The 18,372-nt window shown below is 40.2% G+C and overlaps 1 protein-coding gene across 1 annotated transcript in view; it reads left to right on the top strand.

Moving 5' to 3' along the window:
• Positions 1-18,143, top strand: part of LOC146579880 (Fc receptor-like protein 5) — a 33,510-nt gene extending 15,367 nt beyond the window's left edge. The window contains exons 6-16 of the mRNA XM_085268017.1: positions 2,881-3,120; positions 4,194-4,472; positions 4,592-4,852; positions 5,244-5,516; positions 12,070-12,336; positions 14,647-14,913; positions 16,269-16,568; positions 16,741-17,001; positions 17,246-17,494; positions 17,663-17,782; positions 18,052-18,143. Coding sequence (XP_085124143.1) covers positions 2,881-3,120; positions 4,194-4,472; positions 4,592-4,852; positions 5,244-5,516; positions 12,070-12,336; positions 14,647-14,913; positions 16,269-16,568; positions 16,741-17,001; positions 17,246-17,494; positions 17,663-17,782; positions 18,052-18,143 — 2,609 coding nt within the window. The remainder of the gene's footprint in view (positions 1-2,880; positions 3,121-4,193; positions 4,473-4,591; positions 4,853-5,243; positions 5,517-12,069; positions 12,337-14,646; positions 14,914-16,268; positions 16,569-16,740; positions 17,002-17,245; positions 17,495-17,662; positions 17,783-18,051) is intronic.
• The last annotated feature ends 229 nt before the right edge of the window (positions 18,144-18,372 follow it).

Raw genomic sequence — 18,372 nt, 5'->3', positions numbered from 1 at the left:
GCTTCGCTAGTCCGGAGCGGATCAAAAACACGACATTCGTTGAAAGCAATCGCGTGTTTTTTGAGCAAATGCTTTTGCATATTCATAGTGTTTCCTCCCTTTGATGAAATCTCTACTTTGCAAGTATTGCACGTTGCCCTGTTGTCATCCTTTTTCATAAAGTGTAACCAAATTTTTGAGCGTTTGTGCCGCTCAGGCGCCGTGTTTCCTACTGGGTAAAAGACGCTACTCAACGTGATGACGTCATTCGGGGCGACTGGAATCGATAAGGGAATCGTTTTTAAAAGTGGCAAACGATTCCAAGGAATTGAAACAGTGGGAACCGGTTCTCAACAAGAACCGGTTTTCGATACCCATCCCTAGTCAAAGGAGCTTGCAGAGAAAAGCGTCTGGACTTCTTTAAGTTGCTTGAAGACGTTTCACCTCTCATCCGAGAAGCTTCTTCAGTTCTAAGGTCAAATGGTGGAGAGTCCCAGATATAAACCTAGTGGGAGTAACCCTTGGCTCAGGTGATTAGAGGATCATCAGGGGGTCCTTTTGTCCCTCTGTGGGGGGTTACTCCCACTAGGTTTATATCTGGGACTCTCCACCATTTGACCTTAGAACTGAAGAAGCTTCTCGGATGAGTGGTGAAACGTCTTCAAGCAACTTAAAGAAGTCCAGACGCTTTTCTCTGCAAGCTCCTTTGACTACGATGACCTGGATGACTGAGAACCTTCACAGACAACCTCAGTGAGGGTTTTACTTTAAGTTGGTCAAAGACTCACAATTAATGACGTGAGTCATCACATGAGCCAAGCTGTGAAAAAAGGTGTGGGTCATTATAGACCTATAAGTTTTTGGACTTAAAAAACACATTCATGAATCAAAGCTAATCAGTGTTCTGTGTTTGGCTTATTTAGGGATTCAAAAATACAAAAGAGTGGCAGTACAAATAAAACTTTACAGTTTGACTGTCGTTTTAGGTTCAGTGCTGCCATCTTGGATTGTTAACTCACAGTATGTGTGTCTGCTCAGACTTTCCAAGCGGTAAATGTGAGTTTAGTTCCACTAAAAAACTTTTCGACTGGTAACTCAGTTTTTGAATAAGACAGAAGTTGGAAATTCTATCACCAGAGATTTGGGGTAAGAACACTGTGAGACCTTTCCTCCCCCCATCATGTGACCTACTGAGGTCACCTGAGGAAAGCACCATGGACGGGTTGTGGCACAAGGAAGGGATCTCAAAACTACATTGTAGGTGACTGACAGCTGATGCCATAAGGCTCCACCTCTGGTCATTCACAGTGGACATAGATGTACTTTTTCACTCCTCTTTCAAACCGTCAGTATTTTCTGTTCAAAATGTGAACACTGGCACCTTCGTATGAGTGATATTTGATATGATATTGGAAGCAGATGAAACCAAATAAATATTTTGAGATCATTGTCTGTGCATAATCCTGGAGAGTGAGTGAGTGTGGTGGCCAGAAACTGAAAACAACACATTTTGGGAAGACAGCATTCATGTATCGCACAATAAATGTCTGTGGATGTTCAGAAACATTTGCTGATAAGATGACTCGAGATAAAATATTTCAGCTTTATGATGACCACACAGGACACTGCACAAATCACATAAAAGAATAAAAATAAATAATAATAAAACATGACTATGAGCTGGTAAATATGTCACCTGACCTGAAACAACAGGAGGTAAGAAGCAAACACAAGAAGCAAGCCTGCATGTTTGCAGTGGACAGGAAATGTGAACACGTCACACAACTGCTGTGGTCAAAGCTACAGGAGCTGTTTGAGGTTTGTATAAAAGGAAAGGAAGCACAGAGAGGCCACAGTCAGAAGAAACACTCTGGTCTTATCTGTATTAAATGCAGCTTCTCTTTTTATTATTGATGTAAAGTCAAAGTGTTTGAGATCAGCTGAGGATCAGAGTGCAGCAGGGCTGGATGTGAGGATGGGGCACTCTTTGCTCTGCATGACGGGGTTATTGTGTAAGTACATTTGTGACATTGTTTGAATGGCACTGATTAATGAAAGTGTTTCTCATGTGTGAGAATTAGAGTGTATCACTGGTTTGAAGTGTTTATGTGAGAGTTTGAACAAAGCATATTTGTGATGTTTATGAAAGTTACAGACAAATGTTGGCTGGTTCCTTGGTTCAGTTTAGTCTGGAGTATCGTGTTGGATACATCGCTGCTTGTTGCACTTGACTCATTGCTGTGTACAAGTTCATATATTAATAGTGTTTTATGCACAGAAATATTTTGATGAACAGTAACTGTGTCATGTGAAAACTTATCTTTAAAAAACACTTTTGTTCATTTTGATTTTGATTTTCTGTCAGTTTGATCCTGATGGTGTTTAATCTTTACTTTAGTGCTCGGTTCTCTCTTCTACATTAATGCTGAAGGTGAGAAATGGTTCATTTTCCTTGCTTCATATTTATCAAATATGAATAATTTTGCTCTGATATTTTCATGCACTGTTTTAAATCGCACCCTGTCTCTCTGTTTGTGCATCGTTTTATTTAAGATTTAAATCAGTTTATTAATGGTTAAATCCTGCAGTTTCAATTTGCCTGATTACAAATTTGAATTTCTATCAGATTTTTTCTTGTTTTAATGTTTTTTTTAAACACACAGGAAGTAACAAGGTCATACTGACAGTTCAGATCTGTGCAGTCACTCTGTGGTTTTACTCAGAATATTAATTAACTGCTTTAATTTGTTTCATAAAAACACATCTTATTATTTTCAAGTCCAAATGTCACCAGGATGCAGTAAATCTTTTGACTCTTAACAGCAGCAATAAAAATCAGTTCAGCTTCAAAATGACTTTATGCTTCCATCAATCTCTAACTTGATGTGTTTATGTGAACAGTTCCCAATAAGCCCACCGTGATCCTCGAACCATCCTGGCCTCAGATACACAGCAGTGAGACAGTCACTGTCAGATGTGAAGGAACACAGTCGCTGTTTGTATGGACAGAAGCCACATTTATCAGACCTCGAACATCTGAATACAGAATCAGCAGAGCTACTGAGTCTGACAGTGGAGAATACATCTGCTGCACCATGAGTCTTTCAGTCTGCAGTGACATCATCACACTGACTGTATCATGTAAGTTGGACACATTTCATTGAGTCATATTGTTCTTTGTTTTAGTTTAGTAACAAAATCAGAGAAAATCGTGACAAACATTAAACACAGATGTGATGATCTCAGTTTCTTCAGTACCTGCACATGTGTAGTTTCCACCACTGCAGCTCAGAATTATGACACAATTATTTTGTTTTTATAATTTATTTGAAGTTGTGGATCAAACATGATCAATAAATACAGAATGAGCAGAGCTGCTGTCTGACGATGGAAAATACAGATGCTGAAAAAAGAAAAGGCTGATCATCAACAGAGAAGAGTTCTGTTATCACATCACAGCCCTGGTTGGGGTCGGGGATAGCATACAGTATGAAAAACATCTGTGTGAATTATGAATGATAAATGCTGCTGACTGTGCACTGGTTATGCATCTTTATGCATATATATTTATGTGATCATGATCCTTAAAACAAACATTTAAATAAAAAACAGATTAACAAAAAATCTGATAATAAGAGCGACCACAATCAACTGGCCTCAGATCAGCTAACAGTGTATAGTTCACCTGTCTCTGCATTTAGGAGTACAGTTTGGTGACAGAGCATAAAAACAGTCTCACCTGATTCTTGATTCACTCTGATAAAGTTTTCATCATGTTATATACATCCAGTGTTAGCTCCTGGCTCTCTAGCTGGCTAACAGTTAGCTGAGATACCTGTGCTGTCCTCATGTGTGCTGCTGCCAGTTGTTGATTCTCATCAAATTTTCTTTGAAGTCACTTTTTTTTCTTGTGCTGTTGGTGCCTGTTTGCATCAAGTGTGATAATCACACTGAGATCAGGGACCGACCTACCTGAGAAACCTAAGATCTATTATTGAACTCCATCCATCTTCTTAACCCATCATCCAGGGTCGTGACCTATTAAGCACTTACTGAATTAAAAAAATACATAAATTTTAAATTAATAAAAAAAAAATTGGATTTTTTTTAAATTACTATTGAGTTTTTATGTTGAAATCTTTATTTGTTATATAACAAAGTTTTTCCTGAAGTAAGTGACAGTCTGATGTTTGTCTTTCCTGTAACATCAACAGCAAGTAAACCCAGAGCCACACTGACAGCACAAAGTTCAGTCATACCAGCAGGGGGCAGTGTGACACTGAGCTGCTCTGTGGAGGGCTCTGCTGGCTGGAAGTTTGACTGGTTCAGACGTGATTCAGAGTTTTCTGGAGGTCAGAAAATAGGAGCTGGAACATCAGAGCACACGATCAGTATTTCAGAAGGAGGCATCTATTACTGCAGAGGAGGGAGAGGAGATCCAGTTTTCTCCACAGAGGACAGTGCTGCAGTTACAATTCAGAAACAAGGTGAATGTTTATAGTTTTTTTCTGAAATGCAACAAATTCATGTTTAAATTAAAGTAAGACTTAATATATTTAAATGTATTTTTGCTCCCACATGATTTGTTTCTGTTTATTTGTTTGTTGAACAGTTTTGGCTGCTGTGAATCTGCAGCACAGCTGGTCTCAGATATTCACTGGTGAGACAATCACTCTCAGATGTGAGATTCAGGGAGGTGAAGGAAAGGTGTGGAAATATGAATGGACAGCACCCAACACAAACAGCCCTCCAACATCCAGTGAATACAGGATCAGCACAGTTTCAGTGTCCCACAGTGGAGACTACAGATGTCGGGGTAGCAGTGACTATCTCTTCACAGGATGGAGTGATGCCTTCACACTGACAGTTTCATGTGAGTTGGACCATGATTCATGCTGACATTTAATGTTTTCATGTTTACATCTGTCTTAACAGGAAAACTCCAACAATGATCCAGCTGTCTGCAGGCAGCTCAGGACAACAGTTTTTCTCACTGTGCAAACAGAAAGGAGAGACACCATGGAGGCTCTTAAAATATCAGCAATGTAAAGAGGAATGTACAGAGATGACAGTTTGATAAGAGAATGATAAATCAGTGAAATCTTTAGTCTGTTAAACAGTCTAATGTGTCACATGCAGGGAAACTAATTAATTTTTGTGTTTGTAGATAAATTACTCTGTGAATGTTTAAAGTGTGATTAGTGCTGTAAGAAATGTATTCTTATGATGATTTAATTTTTTCAATGGTTTTGTTTCTTCAACAGCAAGTAAACCCAGAGCCACACTGACAGCACAAAGTTCAATCATACCAGCAGGGGGCAGTGTGACACTGAGCTGCTCTGTGGAGGGCTCTGCTGGCTGGAAGTTTGACTGGTTCAGACGTGATTCAGTCTCTTCTAAAGCTCAGCTCATGAGAGGAAATGAAGCAAACAGAGTTATTAGTGTCTCACAAGGAGGTCTGTACCACTGCAGAGGAGGGAGAGGAGATCCAGTTTACTACACAGAGGACAGCAGTGACGTCACAGTTACAGAAACTTGTGAGTTTTAAACTTTCTGTTATTTAAGTTTCCCATGTGTTTCATAATAATAATAATAGATTGCATTTATATAGCGCTTTTCAAGGAACCCAAAGCGCTTTAAAATTCCAATATTCATTCACTCTCACACACTGGTGGAGGAAAGCTACAGTCGTAGCCACAGCTGCCCTGGGGCAGACTGACAGAAGTGAGGCTGTCATATCTTGCCATCGGCCCCTATGCGGTAGGGTAAAGTGTCTTGCCCAGGGACACAACAACCAGGACAGAGAGCCCAGGGATCGAACCAGCAACCTTCCAGTTAGAGATGCGCCGCCCAACTCCCTGAGCCACGTTCATAGAAATGTAGAAATAAAATTTGTGGCATCAACTCCAGAAAAGACTAGAAAAACTGCATATTTATTGCTCATTAGCTGCTGTTAGTCTTTAAATTGTGTTTAATATTTGTGTTAAATATTTTTGGCCTCTCTTTCTAAATGCTTCCTCACATTAAACTGACTTTAAGTGGACATGAAAGACTGTGTATTAAGCCACAGAGCCATAAAAACAAGCTTTGGGTGAAAAAATGAAAAATAAAAATAAAAGTCCAACCTTGCTTTAAGAAAGTGGCCTGATGGGTCATGTATTCCGTGTATTCCGTGCCACAGGTTGAATGTAGGGGTGCAACGATACACAAAATTCACGGTTCGGTTCGATACTTTGGTTTCACGGTTTGATATTTTTTCGATACAAAAAAATGTTCATGCCTTTTTAATTTGTCATTTATTAAAATTATAAATATATATTTTAACTCAGAAGTACAGATTTAAAATTTAATGTTGCTGAAACAACAAAGTAATCCAAAAAAATATATATATATATATCTGATTGAGGAATCACTCATCTTTGGAAAAGAGAGTTTATTACAGAGAAATGGCTCTTTCCAAAATAAAAGCTATACTATCCACTTCTTCTGGGCTATATTCTCAGCAGCATAAGGAGAATCATGTGCTAACAGCTGTCTAAATGACTCGGGTAAAGTTTGTAGCATGCGTGCTTGTTGTTTTTTTCTGCTTCCACTTGTCTTTGCACTAGGATGATGTCGGAGTAAATGTGCAGTCATATTCGTTGTGTTCCCACTAGTGCTGTCAGCGTTAATCTCGTTGAAATGACGTTAACGCCACAACACGGCAAATCTCCGTTAACGAGCCACTGCGGATCGCCCGGTGCGTGGGGCTGGATGGCCAACATGTTAACAAGCAAACTGCGCTAACGCAGTAGTTCCCACCCATGTAATTGAGCATTGCGTGGCATATCCAACATACTGTTTTACTTTAGTCCATGACGCGCTTACCTTCAGGGTCATACGTCACATGAAAACCAAAATAGTTCCACATCTGAATGAGGGTGGGGGAGGTTCAATTTGCCATGTTGCAACGAGCGCTTAACTTCTGTCTCACTAGCTTGCCCTGCGCTCAGTGAATCTGCGTTCGACTGCTCCGCCTAGGCTGCACTGTCGAGCGCAGATCCACTGAGCGCAGCGCAAGCTAGCAAGACAGAAGCTAAGCTCAACACAGACAGCATCGTCAGAAGGAAAGTTGATAAAATAAATTAAAAATTTTGTATTGTTCGATACATATGCGTACCGAACCGAAAGCACTGTATCGAACGGTTCAATATCGATACGAGTATCGTTGCACCCCTAGTTGAATGTTGTGGTGAAGACAGGGACCGCCTCTCTCTGCGTATGTGCGAAGCAGCGAGTGAGAGTAACATCTGCAGGAGGAAGTTTACAGAGTGAGAAAAAGAAAAGTGTGTTTATAGCAGCAGCTACTGCAGCCAGAGAGAGTCTGACAGGCCCAGCTGTGAGCCACATGTTAGTATCCAGCTGTTCACTGTGTTCACCGCCTCCAGAGGAAGAAAGTGTGCTGCTGTAACCTTCCCACGCCTCTCTCCATCTCTGCACTTTGCCATAAGTTGACCCAGAGCAGAAAGCTAGTTAGCAGCTACGAGCCAAACTCAGAACACTGAGCATCAGCCAGAGGTCTCCGTGGGTCAGAGCCGTGGATCTGGAGAGAAACCTGCCGTTCTGACACTCACGTCAACACGACAAAGTCTGCTTTCCACAAGGAAACAAATATCTCTTGAAAGTGTTACAAATGTGCACGACATGATCAACAAGCAATGATTTGTACACATTTGTTTCACACCGGGACTTGAAAGCAGCTCACATTTGTGGATCTGTGTGAAGCTGGCAGTTAAATTAGACTCAAAACCCCACGTGGGCACGAGACGTGATCTGTGCGTGTCAGGTGATTCGTCCACATGTATTTAAGGTGTTGTGAGCTGTGTATTATCACCAGATATGCTGTTATTGTGCAATAAATATCTTTATGTTTTCGACCCTGAGCTGATGTATTTTATACTCAGGGCTGCCCGTGGCTGCATGAAAACAACAGAAGATGATTGCTCATTGAAACGGACTGAAGACATAATTATATACAAATAGTTTTCATGATTATTCTTCTTATTTTACAATTATTGGACCACAGCTACATTTTATTTACTTATTCTGAACTCAAACAGACCTGCAGAATGATGCTTTATTTAAAGTAGGCCTGCACAGGCCTGTGCTGTTTTTCTCCTCTTTAAAAAGTTCTTAAAAGGTAAAAAAGCTCTTCTTCTTATTAAGACATCTTGTATTGTATTAAGTATATTTATTATCATCTCTGAATTATGGACGATGAATTTTAAAGAAAGAAATCTGAAAAACAATCCAGACGTTAAAATTTGTGCCTCAATGATCAGCAGTTACTCAGGTTTGTGTCGACACATTTGTACAATAGTTTGTGTGAACTGGAGACCTGAAAAGTTGCACACAAATCACTGCACACATCTGTAAATCTTACTTTCTGCTTGTGAATCATATTATACACAGTTGTACCACTTTCAAGGTAAATTTGTTGCCATAAAAACAAGGATATACTGTCCACCTTCACTCCCTGTCTCTGTAGCAGTAAGTGGTTCTTCAAAGGGAAAATGCAGCTGTTAGCTGTAATGTTAGGATTTGTAGATCACTTTATAAATGTGGAGTGTGTGGAGAACAGGCTGTGTGAGTCAGATACACCGGTGGGCCACCACACACGTGTACCACACGGTAAATAAATGTAAACACTGATTTTTAAATCCAACTTCAGTTACAGTCAAAATGTCACCAGGATGCAGTAAATCTTTCTCCTCTGAACAACAGAAAAAAGAAAATCAGGCTTCAAAATGACTTCATGTTTCTATTTGTGTCTAACTGGATATTTTTCTGTGAACAGTTCCCAGTAAGCCCACTGTGACCCTGCAGCCATCCTTGACTCAGATATACAGCGGTGAGACAGTCACTGTCAGATGTGAGATTCAGGGAGGTGAAGGAGCTCAGTGGACGTATGAATGGAGAGCAGCCAAGTTAAACACACCTCCAACATCCAATGAATACAGAATCATCAGAGCTACTGAGTCTGACAGAGGAGGATACAGCTGCCGGGGCAGAAGGGACTATTTCTTCTCAGAGTGGAGTGATATCATCACACTGACTGTATCATGTAAGATCTTTCATCCAGATTATTTCAAATTACTTATTGTGTTAATCTAACCTTTAATTGGGACAATCAGTTGTCTGCTTATTAAATAAAATCACAAATCAGATGTTAATTATTTTTTATTCTAGTAGACTTTCAAACATGATAACAGACAGTTTTTGTTTATATTTCAAAACTGATCATTTAACCATTTGTGGACAGGCTGCAGTCTTCAGTGTCCACGAACAGCATGTTTAACTGTCTGACTGGATACTTTGTAGCATCGTGAGCTCAGAACATTCCTTCCGCTAACAATTAGCAAAGCTAGCTGGCCAGCAACAGCAAGCAAAGCATCAACACTGATCATTTTATTAAGGATGAAAGAATTTAGACCATTTTTAACTCTCAGTGATGCCACATGTGTTCTTTTGACTTTGGGACCTGAAGCTGAGTTTTAATCCAGATTACTGAGGATTCTGACTGTGGTAGCCGTGATGCTCCGACAATCCTTCAAGCGGTGTAGCTTTTACCAAAGTTGTACTAAAACATTTTTTGACTGATGAGCACCACGTACCACATAAAACCGGTTCGAGGTCAGTAAGCACAACTACAATTCATAAATAAAGCGCACCGGATTATAAAGTGCACTGTCGATTTTTGAGAAAATTAAAGGATTTTAAGTGTGCCTTACAGTCCAAAAAATTCCCTACTTGGAGACAGAAAAACAAGGTATTTTAAAACTTTACTTACAGTGTAGAGCACTAACATTGCTGTTTGTGAGTTGAAATTCATGCTGGGATACCTGGCTGCCCCACGTCCACAGTACCATCAGTTCATAGCAGCGATTTTCTAATATCGATCTGTCCTGACTTACTGTGCATGGTAACCAGTCAGATGTTAGACAAGAGGCAGCGCTAAACGAGATCCTCCAAAACTGACATTTGGACTCCATCTTTTTTTTTAGTTGAATAAAACTCAACAGACTCCCATGTGGTCTCATTTTATTGGAGGCTTTATTGGAGTCTGTCAGCCTCTCTGATTTTTTAGTTTTTCTATGTCGATCAGTTGTTTACATCATTGGAAATTAAATTATAGGATTATAGAAAACTACCTAAACTTGAACCATGTCAGTGATGACTGATGGTCACGGTGCTCTCACAATAACAGACACCATTCAGTTTAGTGTCACTTTTGACTGTTATTAAAGGAAAATGCAGAGAGCACACAAAACATCTAAAAGTAATTTGTTTGTGCAGCATTCGTCTTTGAATAGTGAAGCTGTAGTGCAGTTTTGTATGAAGACACTCAGTCTAATGCAGGGTCAGCAACCTTTTACACCCAAAGAGCCATTTGGACGCAATTTCCACGCAAAAGAAAACATTGGGAGCCGCAAATACTTTTTGACATCTAAAATGAAGATAACACTGTACATATTGTTTTTTTTTTACCTTTATGCTTTGTGTGAACAACTAAGGTGTGTTGCTTATGAAATCCATGAAGTGCTACAGAGAAACTTACATTTTATTTATGTAATGAACACATTTTGAACTCTTAAAGAAATATAACAAAAGGAAAGACACCCAGCTGAACTAAAATGATCCATGTAGCAAACAGAAACTGTGGTGAGCCGCCAGCCTTATATCACCTTTGGGCTTTTGGAGCCTTGACCTGACTTTTAAAAAATAATTGGAAAAAAAGCACTTTGCTGCTAAAAGATGAAAAATAGATATTTGCAAAATTCTGCCTAAATATGTATTTTACCTGGTTAATGTGTGTGATGGGGCGTGGTCTGAAGCGCTGCTGCAGGGGAGGCGGACGCACCTGAGCGGCACCCGCAATCACGCCTCACAGTCTTAACGTCTGTGCTCTCTATGCTGTTGTTGGTGTTTGTCGGGCTGTGAGCTGAAAAGCTACAGCCGGCTGTATGCGTACAGTAACCGTGTGTGAAAAGTGGTCAATAAAGAGAAGCTGTAAAGTGTGTTCATGGAAACATCGTCGGGTCTGCCGTGATGTGTTTACAATGGGACTTCTGCTCCTGAACCTCTGTGCACAGCGTCTGCAGATCGGGGCTGTACGAAGTCACTTTCATCTTTACGCAGGACTGTAAGCTGTCATCTGTGAGGCGTGAGCGGTGTTTGTTTTTAACATAGTTCACGGAGGAGAACAGCTGCTGACATAATGTGGATCCGAAGATCCATAATTGGCCTACCTGGGGTTGAAAGTCTCGATAAATGCATGTCGTTTCAGCGGGTATGACGCTTATTTTGAGCGATGAAAAAATAATAGAATAGAATTGTATTTTTATATTTTAAGATCACAATAATCTTCCAATTTAGAACTACAAGTTAAAAAAGAGCTAACATAAATAAAATACACTTCAGCTAAATACTTCTAATTTATTTTCCCAAACCACGCGGAGCCGCACTGTAAGACTAAAGAGGCGCATGTTGCCGTCCCCTAATGTGTCACATGCAGGCAAATACTTTTTGTTTGGTGCTAGAAGCTAAATGACTGAGTGAATGTGTAAAGTGTGATCATTTCTATAACAAAGTTCTTCCTGAAGCAAGTGACAGTCTGATAAACTTTTTCCTGTAAACGCAACAGCAAGTAAACCCAGAGCCACACTGACAGCACAGAGTTCAGTCATACCAGCAGGGGGCAGTGTGACACTGAGCTGCTCTGTGGAGGGCTCTGCTGGCTGGAAGTTTGACTGGTTCAGACGTGATTCAGAGTTTTCTGGAGCTCAGAAAATAGGAGCTGGAACATCAGAGCACACGATCAGTATTTCAGAAGGAGGCATCTATTACTGCAGAGGAGGGAGAGGAGATCCAGTTTTCTCCACAGAGGACAGTGCTGCAGTTACAATTCAGGAAAAAGGTGAGGGTGAAATTTTGTTGTGAGATAACACAAATTAATGATTATATGAAAGTAACACATTATAAATATGATTTTGTTTTTATTCCTTGTTGATTTTTTTTTCAGTTTAATATTTGTATTTATTTGTTTGTTAGGGAAAGTTTGGGCTGCTGTGAAACTGCAGCACAGCTGGTCTCAGATATTCACTGGTGACACAATCACTCTCAGATGTGAGATTCAGGGAGGTGAAGGAAAGGTGTGGAAATATGAATGGACAGCACCCAACACAAACAGCCCTCCAACATCCAGTGAATACAGGATCAGCAGAGTTTCAGTGTCCCACAGTGGAGACTACAGATGTCGGGGTAGCAGTGACTATCTCTTCACAGGATGGAGTGATGCCTTCAGACTGACAGTTTCATGTGAGTTGGACCATGATTCATGCTGACATTTCATGTTTTCATGTTTACATCTGTCTTAACAGGAAAACTCCAACAATGATCCAGCTTTCTGCAGGCAGCTCAGGACAACAGTTTTTCTCACTGTGCAAACAGAAAGGAGAGACACCATGGAGGCTCTTAAATTATCAGCAGTTTAAAGAGGAATGTACAGAGATGACAGTTTGATAAGAGAATGATAAATCAGTGAAATCTTTAGTTTGTTAGACAGTCTAATGTGTCACATGCAGGTAGGGATGGGAATGGATAAGAATTTATTGATTCTCATTGGCTCCAGTTTGAGAGTCGCCACCATCTCTAAGCAGAATATCAAAGACGTTCATGCAGATTAGAGGCTGTGAGGTCAAATGTTTGCATGTTGGAGGTATTTCCCCTCTTTGTTGGAATCAGTGTTGGGATCATTTCTCAAAAAAAGTAAAGCAAAAAAGTTCTTACACAAAACCAGCACAAAGAGACTTTAAATTGGTCGTCATGGTGATTCTACTGTAGAGGCATGAACAGGTAGAAACGGAGCTGCAGCCTGACTGCTCATCAGTTTCTTACCTGTTGAAATTCATCACTCTGGGTTATTGGCTAGCTTAGTGTTAGCGTACTGTCTGTGCAGGTACTGTGAAGAGCTGAAGTTGTGTTAACAGTTGATCACGTTAATGCAGTTGTTTCTGTCCTGCAGCAGTGTCCACTTTACCATCGTTCCCATCCTTTGTGCAGTAACAATAAAAGTAATTTCTGCACCACCATTTTCCTCCTTTGATACAAACAGGAATCAGCTGATCGTAGCGAGAGTGCAAGAACCAATAAACAGGATTAATAAGCAAGTGGACTAAACAGTCTAATGTGTCACATGCAGGGAAACTAATTAATCTTTGTGTTTGTAGATAAATTACTCTGTGAATGTTTAAAGTGTGATTAGTGCTGTAAGAAATGTATTCTTTATGATGATTTAATTTTGTGGTTTTGTTTCTTCAACAGCAAGTAAACCCAGAGCCACACTGACAGCACAAAGTTCAGTCATACCAGCAGGGGGCAGTGTGACACTGAGCTGCTCTGTGGAGGGCTCTGCTGGCTGGAAGTTTGACTGGTTCAGACGTGATTCAGTCTCTTCTAAAGCTCAGCTCATGAGAGGAAATGAAGCCAACAGAGTTATTAGTGTCCCACAAGGAGGTCTGTACCACTGCAGAGGAAGGAGAGGAGATCCAGTTTACTACAGAGAGCACAGCAGTGACGTCACAGTTAGAGAAACTCGTGAGTTTAATTATTTTATTTCTACCAGACTAAGAGGTCATATAGCTGTGAGTTTATTAACCCTTAGATGAGTTTTCTGTTCATTAAGATTACTTGGAAATGTGGGAAAATAGAAACATTTATTTAGTTTTGTTCTTGATTTAAGTCCAAAATTGTGAGATTAAGGACTCACCCTCACAGAGAATGTGCTCTCCAAAAAAACATCAACAAAACGATTCAGACCTTTAAAAAATGTGTTTTAGCTACACAAGTTCAAATTCCAAAGAAAAATGAGACCTTGCAATGAAAAGTTTCAGATTTTGTTTTAATAACAAACAACAAAACAAATGTTTCTGTGTTACAGTGTTGATGTAAACACCAGCCGTACCTGCAGGTGTAAACATGAGACTGTGCTATAACAATGTAAACACTGTATATGAGAGCTGTGTTGGATCTGATTGTTCAGTGTTCAGCATGGTGATGGATGAGGGATCAAAGCTGTTCCTTAGTTTGTTAGTTTTTGTCTTTCTGGCTCTGAAATGTCTGCCTGAAGGTAGACGTTCACACAGTGCATGACCTGGGTGAGATGGATCCTGAAGGATTTCCTTCGTGTTCCTGAGACTGCGGGAGCTGTGCAGTTCTTCAAGTGAGGGCAAAGGATGGCCGACTATCCTCTGGGTGACCTGTATAACCCTGTGGAGCTATTTCCTCTGTGCTACTGTGCAGCTGTGCTATACAGTTCTTCATGTAGCACAGTATGCTATCAAAAACCAGCTACAGGTCAGGGTGTTTGAAAATATCTCAGTGCATCCTGATGAAACAATCCTGCCTGTGGCCTGGTTTTGACTGTCTTTGTGCTGATTGTAGCAATTTTACAAAGTGGGATGTGGCCGTGATCAAAACAGTTATCAGTGGTCAGACTGGCCCGAGGTGTGGTTTAACCCTGTAGCCTGTTGGAGGTTGATTTTTTTTCACTCACGTTACTGTCATGTTTTAAACATCAGAATTTTTATGTTTCTATTTGTCTCTAACTGGATATTTTCCTGTGAACAGTTCCCAGTAAGCCCACTGTGACCCTGCAGCCATCCTGGACTCAGATATACAGCGGTGAGACAGTCTCTGTCAGATGTGAGATTCAGGGAGGTGAAGGAGCTCAGTGGACGTATGAATGGAGAGCAGCCAAGTTAAACACACCTCCAACATCCAATGAATACAGAATCATCAGAGCTACTGAGTCTGACAGTGGAGGATACAGCTGCCGGGGCAGAAGGGACTATTTCTTCTCAGAGTGGAGTGATATCATCACACTGACTGTATCATGTAAGATCTTTCATCCAGAGTATCTAAATAAGGAAAAAGCACTTCTTCTTTCTTACAGCTTTATAACTGTCTTTCATGTTGGTCAGTAAAATGTTTAGTTTTTTTTCCAACAACAAAAACCTGAACAGCAGCTTTTTATTCACAGTGAAGAGAACAAAACATATGAGAGTAACTTCTCTGCTGTGCAGCTCTAATACATGAAAGATGAAATGCAGAACAAATGCTGGATCTGTCTCAGCTGCTCCACCACATCCACTAAGAAACATTAAATCCACTGATTGTTCCTCATGTGTGTTTTTAACTTAGAAATGCAGCAAATTAAATATGAAAGATTAGTGTTGTGTTTGTGTGATAGTTGTACAGTTTGTTGCAGCTTCACCATTAAAGTTATGTGATATTTATTATTTCCATATTTCCACCAAGTTATTTCAACTGGTTTGATTCAGTCATTGACTTTTGTTCTTTTTCTAAACTGAACTGCAGATAAACCAAAGGCCAAACTGAGAGCTGATAACACAGCTGTTCCAGTAGGGGGCAGTGTGACCCTGACCTGCTCTGTGAACCCATCATCATCATCTGGATGGAAATACTACTGGTACAGAGATGAGAAATCCTCTGAAGCCCTGACCACACAAGATGCAGTTTTCCACTCAAATGGACAAATCAGTGTCTCACAGGAAGGACTCTACAGGTGCAGAGGAGGAAGAGGAAACCCAGTTTACTACACAGAGGACAGCCAGTCAGTCAGGATTGGGAAAACTGGTCAGTTTAACATGAAGTCAGATAAATTCCTGATTAAGGAGGAAGATGAAGAACAAAAGGCATTAACATTTTTGACATTCATGTGTTTTTATTGTACTTTCTTGAACAGTAACAGCCCCAAACAGACCTGTTGTGACTCTGTATCCAAACTGGTCTGAGATATACAGAGGAGAGACGATCACTGTCAGATGTGAGATCCACGGAGGAGACACTGAGTGGGATTATGAGTGGGAAACAAACAGCATGATAAAAGCTCCAAATCAAAATGAATACAGGATTAGATCTGCTTCATCATCCAACAGTGGAAACTATCGCTGTAAGGGCAGAATGAAAAGTTCACAGCATGAAACAACAGAGTGGAGTGATTCAGTCACACTGACAGTTTCTGACAGTAAGTAGAGTCATAGTTCATTTAACCTGGAAATAGAAACAGTTTGTAAAAATATGTTTTTATTAGTACATGTTGAGATATTTGACATGTTTAGATAGTCTCACTCTTAAAGTTCATCATAAATATTTGTGAGTCAACATTTTAGTGACATTGAATTCAGAGTTAAGAGACGAAAGATTGAGAGAAAATCTTTGTTGAACAGATGAACCCCGTCCTGTCCTCACTGTGTCTCCATCATGGCTGAGTCCTGGAGCCTCAGTAACTCTGAACTGTGAGGTTGAACATCCGTCTGCAGGATGGAGCTTCTACTGGTATAAAGCTGTTGCTGATCTATCAGAGAAATCCTCCAGTTATGAGCTGCTACCTGATGGCAGTGGGACTGCACAGGACTCCTACATCATTCATGGACAGACACACACAGCAGGATATGTGTGCAGAGCTGGAAGAGGAGACCCAGAGTATCACACTGATCACAGTCGACCAAAGTTTGTCTGGTCTGCAGGTCAGTTTGAGGAATTTTAATCTTCATGTTGATAATTTGAAAGTCTGTAAATATGGCTGCATGACTATCAGGACTCCTGTGAACCACACAAAAGTCAAACGTATATTTCCACTGTGATATTTTGAATCCTAACATCTGTGAGCTTTGTCTCTTCACTGCATGTTGTTTCCAGATGTTCATTCAGCAGCGTCTCTCACAGTGAGTCCTGACAGAGTGCAACACTTCACCTCTGACTCTGTCTCACTGACCTGTGAGGGAAACTTCACTGAGTGGAGAGTGAGGAAGTTCTCTGAGGACGGCCGACTGTACTCTGACTGTAGGAGAATGACTGGATCCACATGTGACATCAACACATCAAAGTCAGATACTGCAGTGTACTGGTGTGAGTCTGGATCAGGAGAGTTCAGCAGTGCAGTCAACATCACTGTACAGAGTATGTTATTATACATTTACTTCTTGGATCTGAATCATTTAGATGTCACATGAACATTTGTCCCAGCTTTGCTGTATGTGAAGTCATTTTATCTGGAGAAAAATAGCAGTTTTTAAACACAGAAGATCAGATGTTGGTGATGAAAAACATTTGTACAATCTGTTCTTATTATTGTTTGTCAGCTTTTTCTCAAAGTGTGCAGCAGCTGATGTGACTGAAACAATTGTGTGTGATTGTGTCACAGATGATGGTGATGGTCCTATCCTGGTGAGTCCTGTTCATCCTGTGACTGAGGGAGCTTCTGTTAGTCTGAGCTGCAGTTTGAGAACACAACAAATACTTTCCAATGTGTTTTTCTATCACAATGACAAACTTATTCAAAATGATCCCCGAGGGGAGCTGAAGATCTCTGCAGTGTCAAAGTCTGATGAAGGTTTCTACAAGTGTCAGTACTCAGGAAGAGAGTCAGCACAGAGCTGGATGTCAGTTAAAGGTGAGCAGGATCAAAACATCTGATGGATTTTTATAAATGAGTTTGATGACTGAGAAGGAACATTAGATTGTCTGATTTAAGTCTCAAAGTCACTTGGCTCTATTTTATAAATGCATTTATTTATAAGATTATAATTTATTAATAATTAATTTCTGTTATCTGTTACAGTAACCATGTCAGGAGCTGACAGCTCTTCATCTCCTGTGTGGTTGATGGTTGGACTGGTTTGTGGAGTCTCTCTCATTATTATTCTCCTGCTCTTGTTGCATCGCTGCAGACAGTCCAAGTGTAAGAGCCTCTTTTCTATTTTTGTTAATATTCATATTACATTAGGAATCTTTCAGGGTTAGTAAACTAAATGAAATTAGAAATTAAACTCAGTACAAATCCAAATTTTTAAAAAAGTTGGAAACCACATTTCTACAATTCTTAGGAAAACAAACTATGAGGAAGGATGTGACAAAGCAAAGGAAAACTGAGGCAGTTTATAAAACACATGATAATGAGATGATGAGTAACAGGTGTTAACTAACTAACTAAAGCCTGTTTTCCATTAGTAATTACTCAGATCGACTGGTTTTCCATCACGCTCAAGTACCACCTAATGTGTGTGGTCATCGTCATAGTGACGTGGTCGAGCACCCCATGACTTAATTAGTATTTGTCACAAATGATTCAACAAAGGTGACCATCACGGCGATGATATACCTGCTGCTCGGTCATCTTTCTATAGACTCGGGGGCCACGGTGTTGCTTGTGTAGCCATTTCCGGGTTGCCGGCTTTCAAAAATGGCTTTTTTTTTTATCAATAAGAAGCTCTCGTAACTCATCAAGTGGTGCCACTGACCAGTCAATCGGCATGTACTCTATTGACATCA

This window comes from Mchenga conophoros, linkage group LG3, assembly GCF_057382185.1.
Source record: "Mchenga conophoros isolate Kocher_MC1m ecotype Shallow Benthic linkage group LG3, M_conophoros_male_GT1.1, whole genome shotgun sequence".
Taxonomy (NCBI): Eukaryota; Metazoa; Chordata; class Actinopteri; order Cichliformes; family Cichlidae; genus Mchenga; species Mchenga conophoros.
This window is presented reverse-complemented; position numbering and strand designations above follow the sequence as displayed.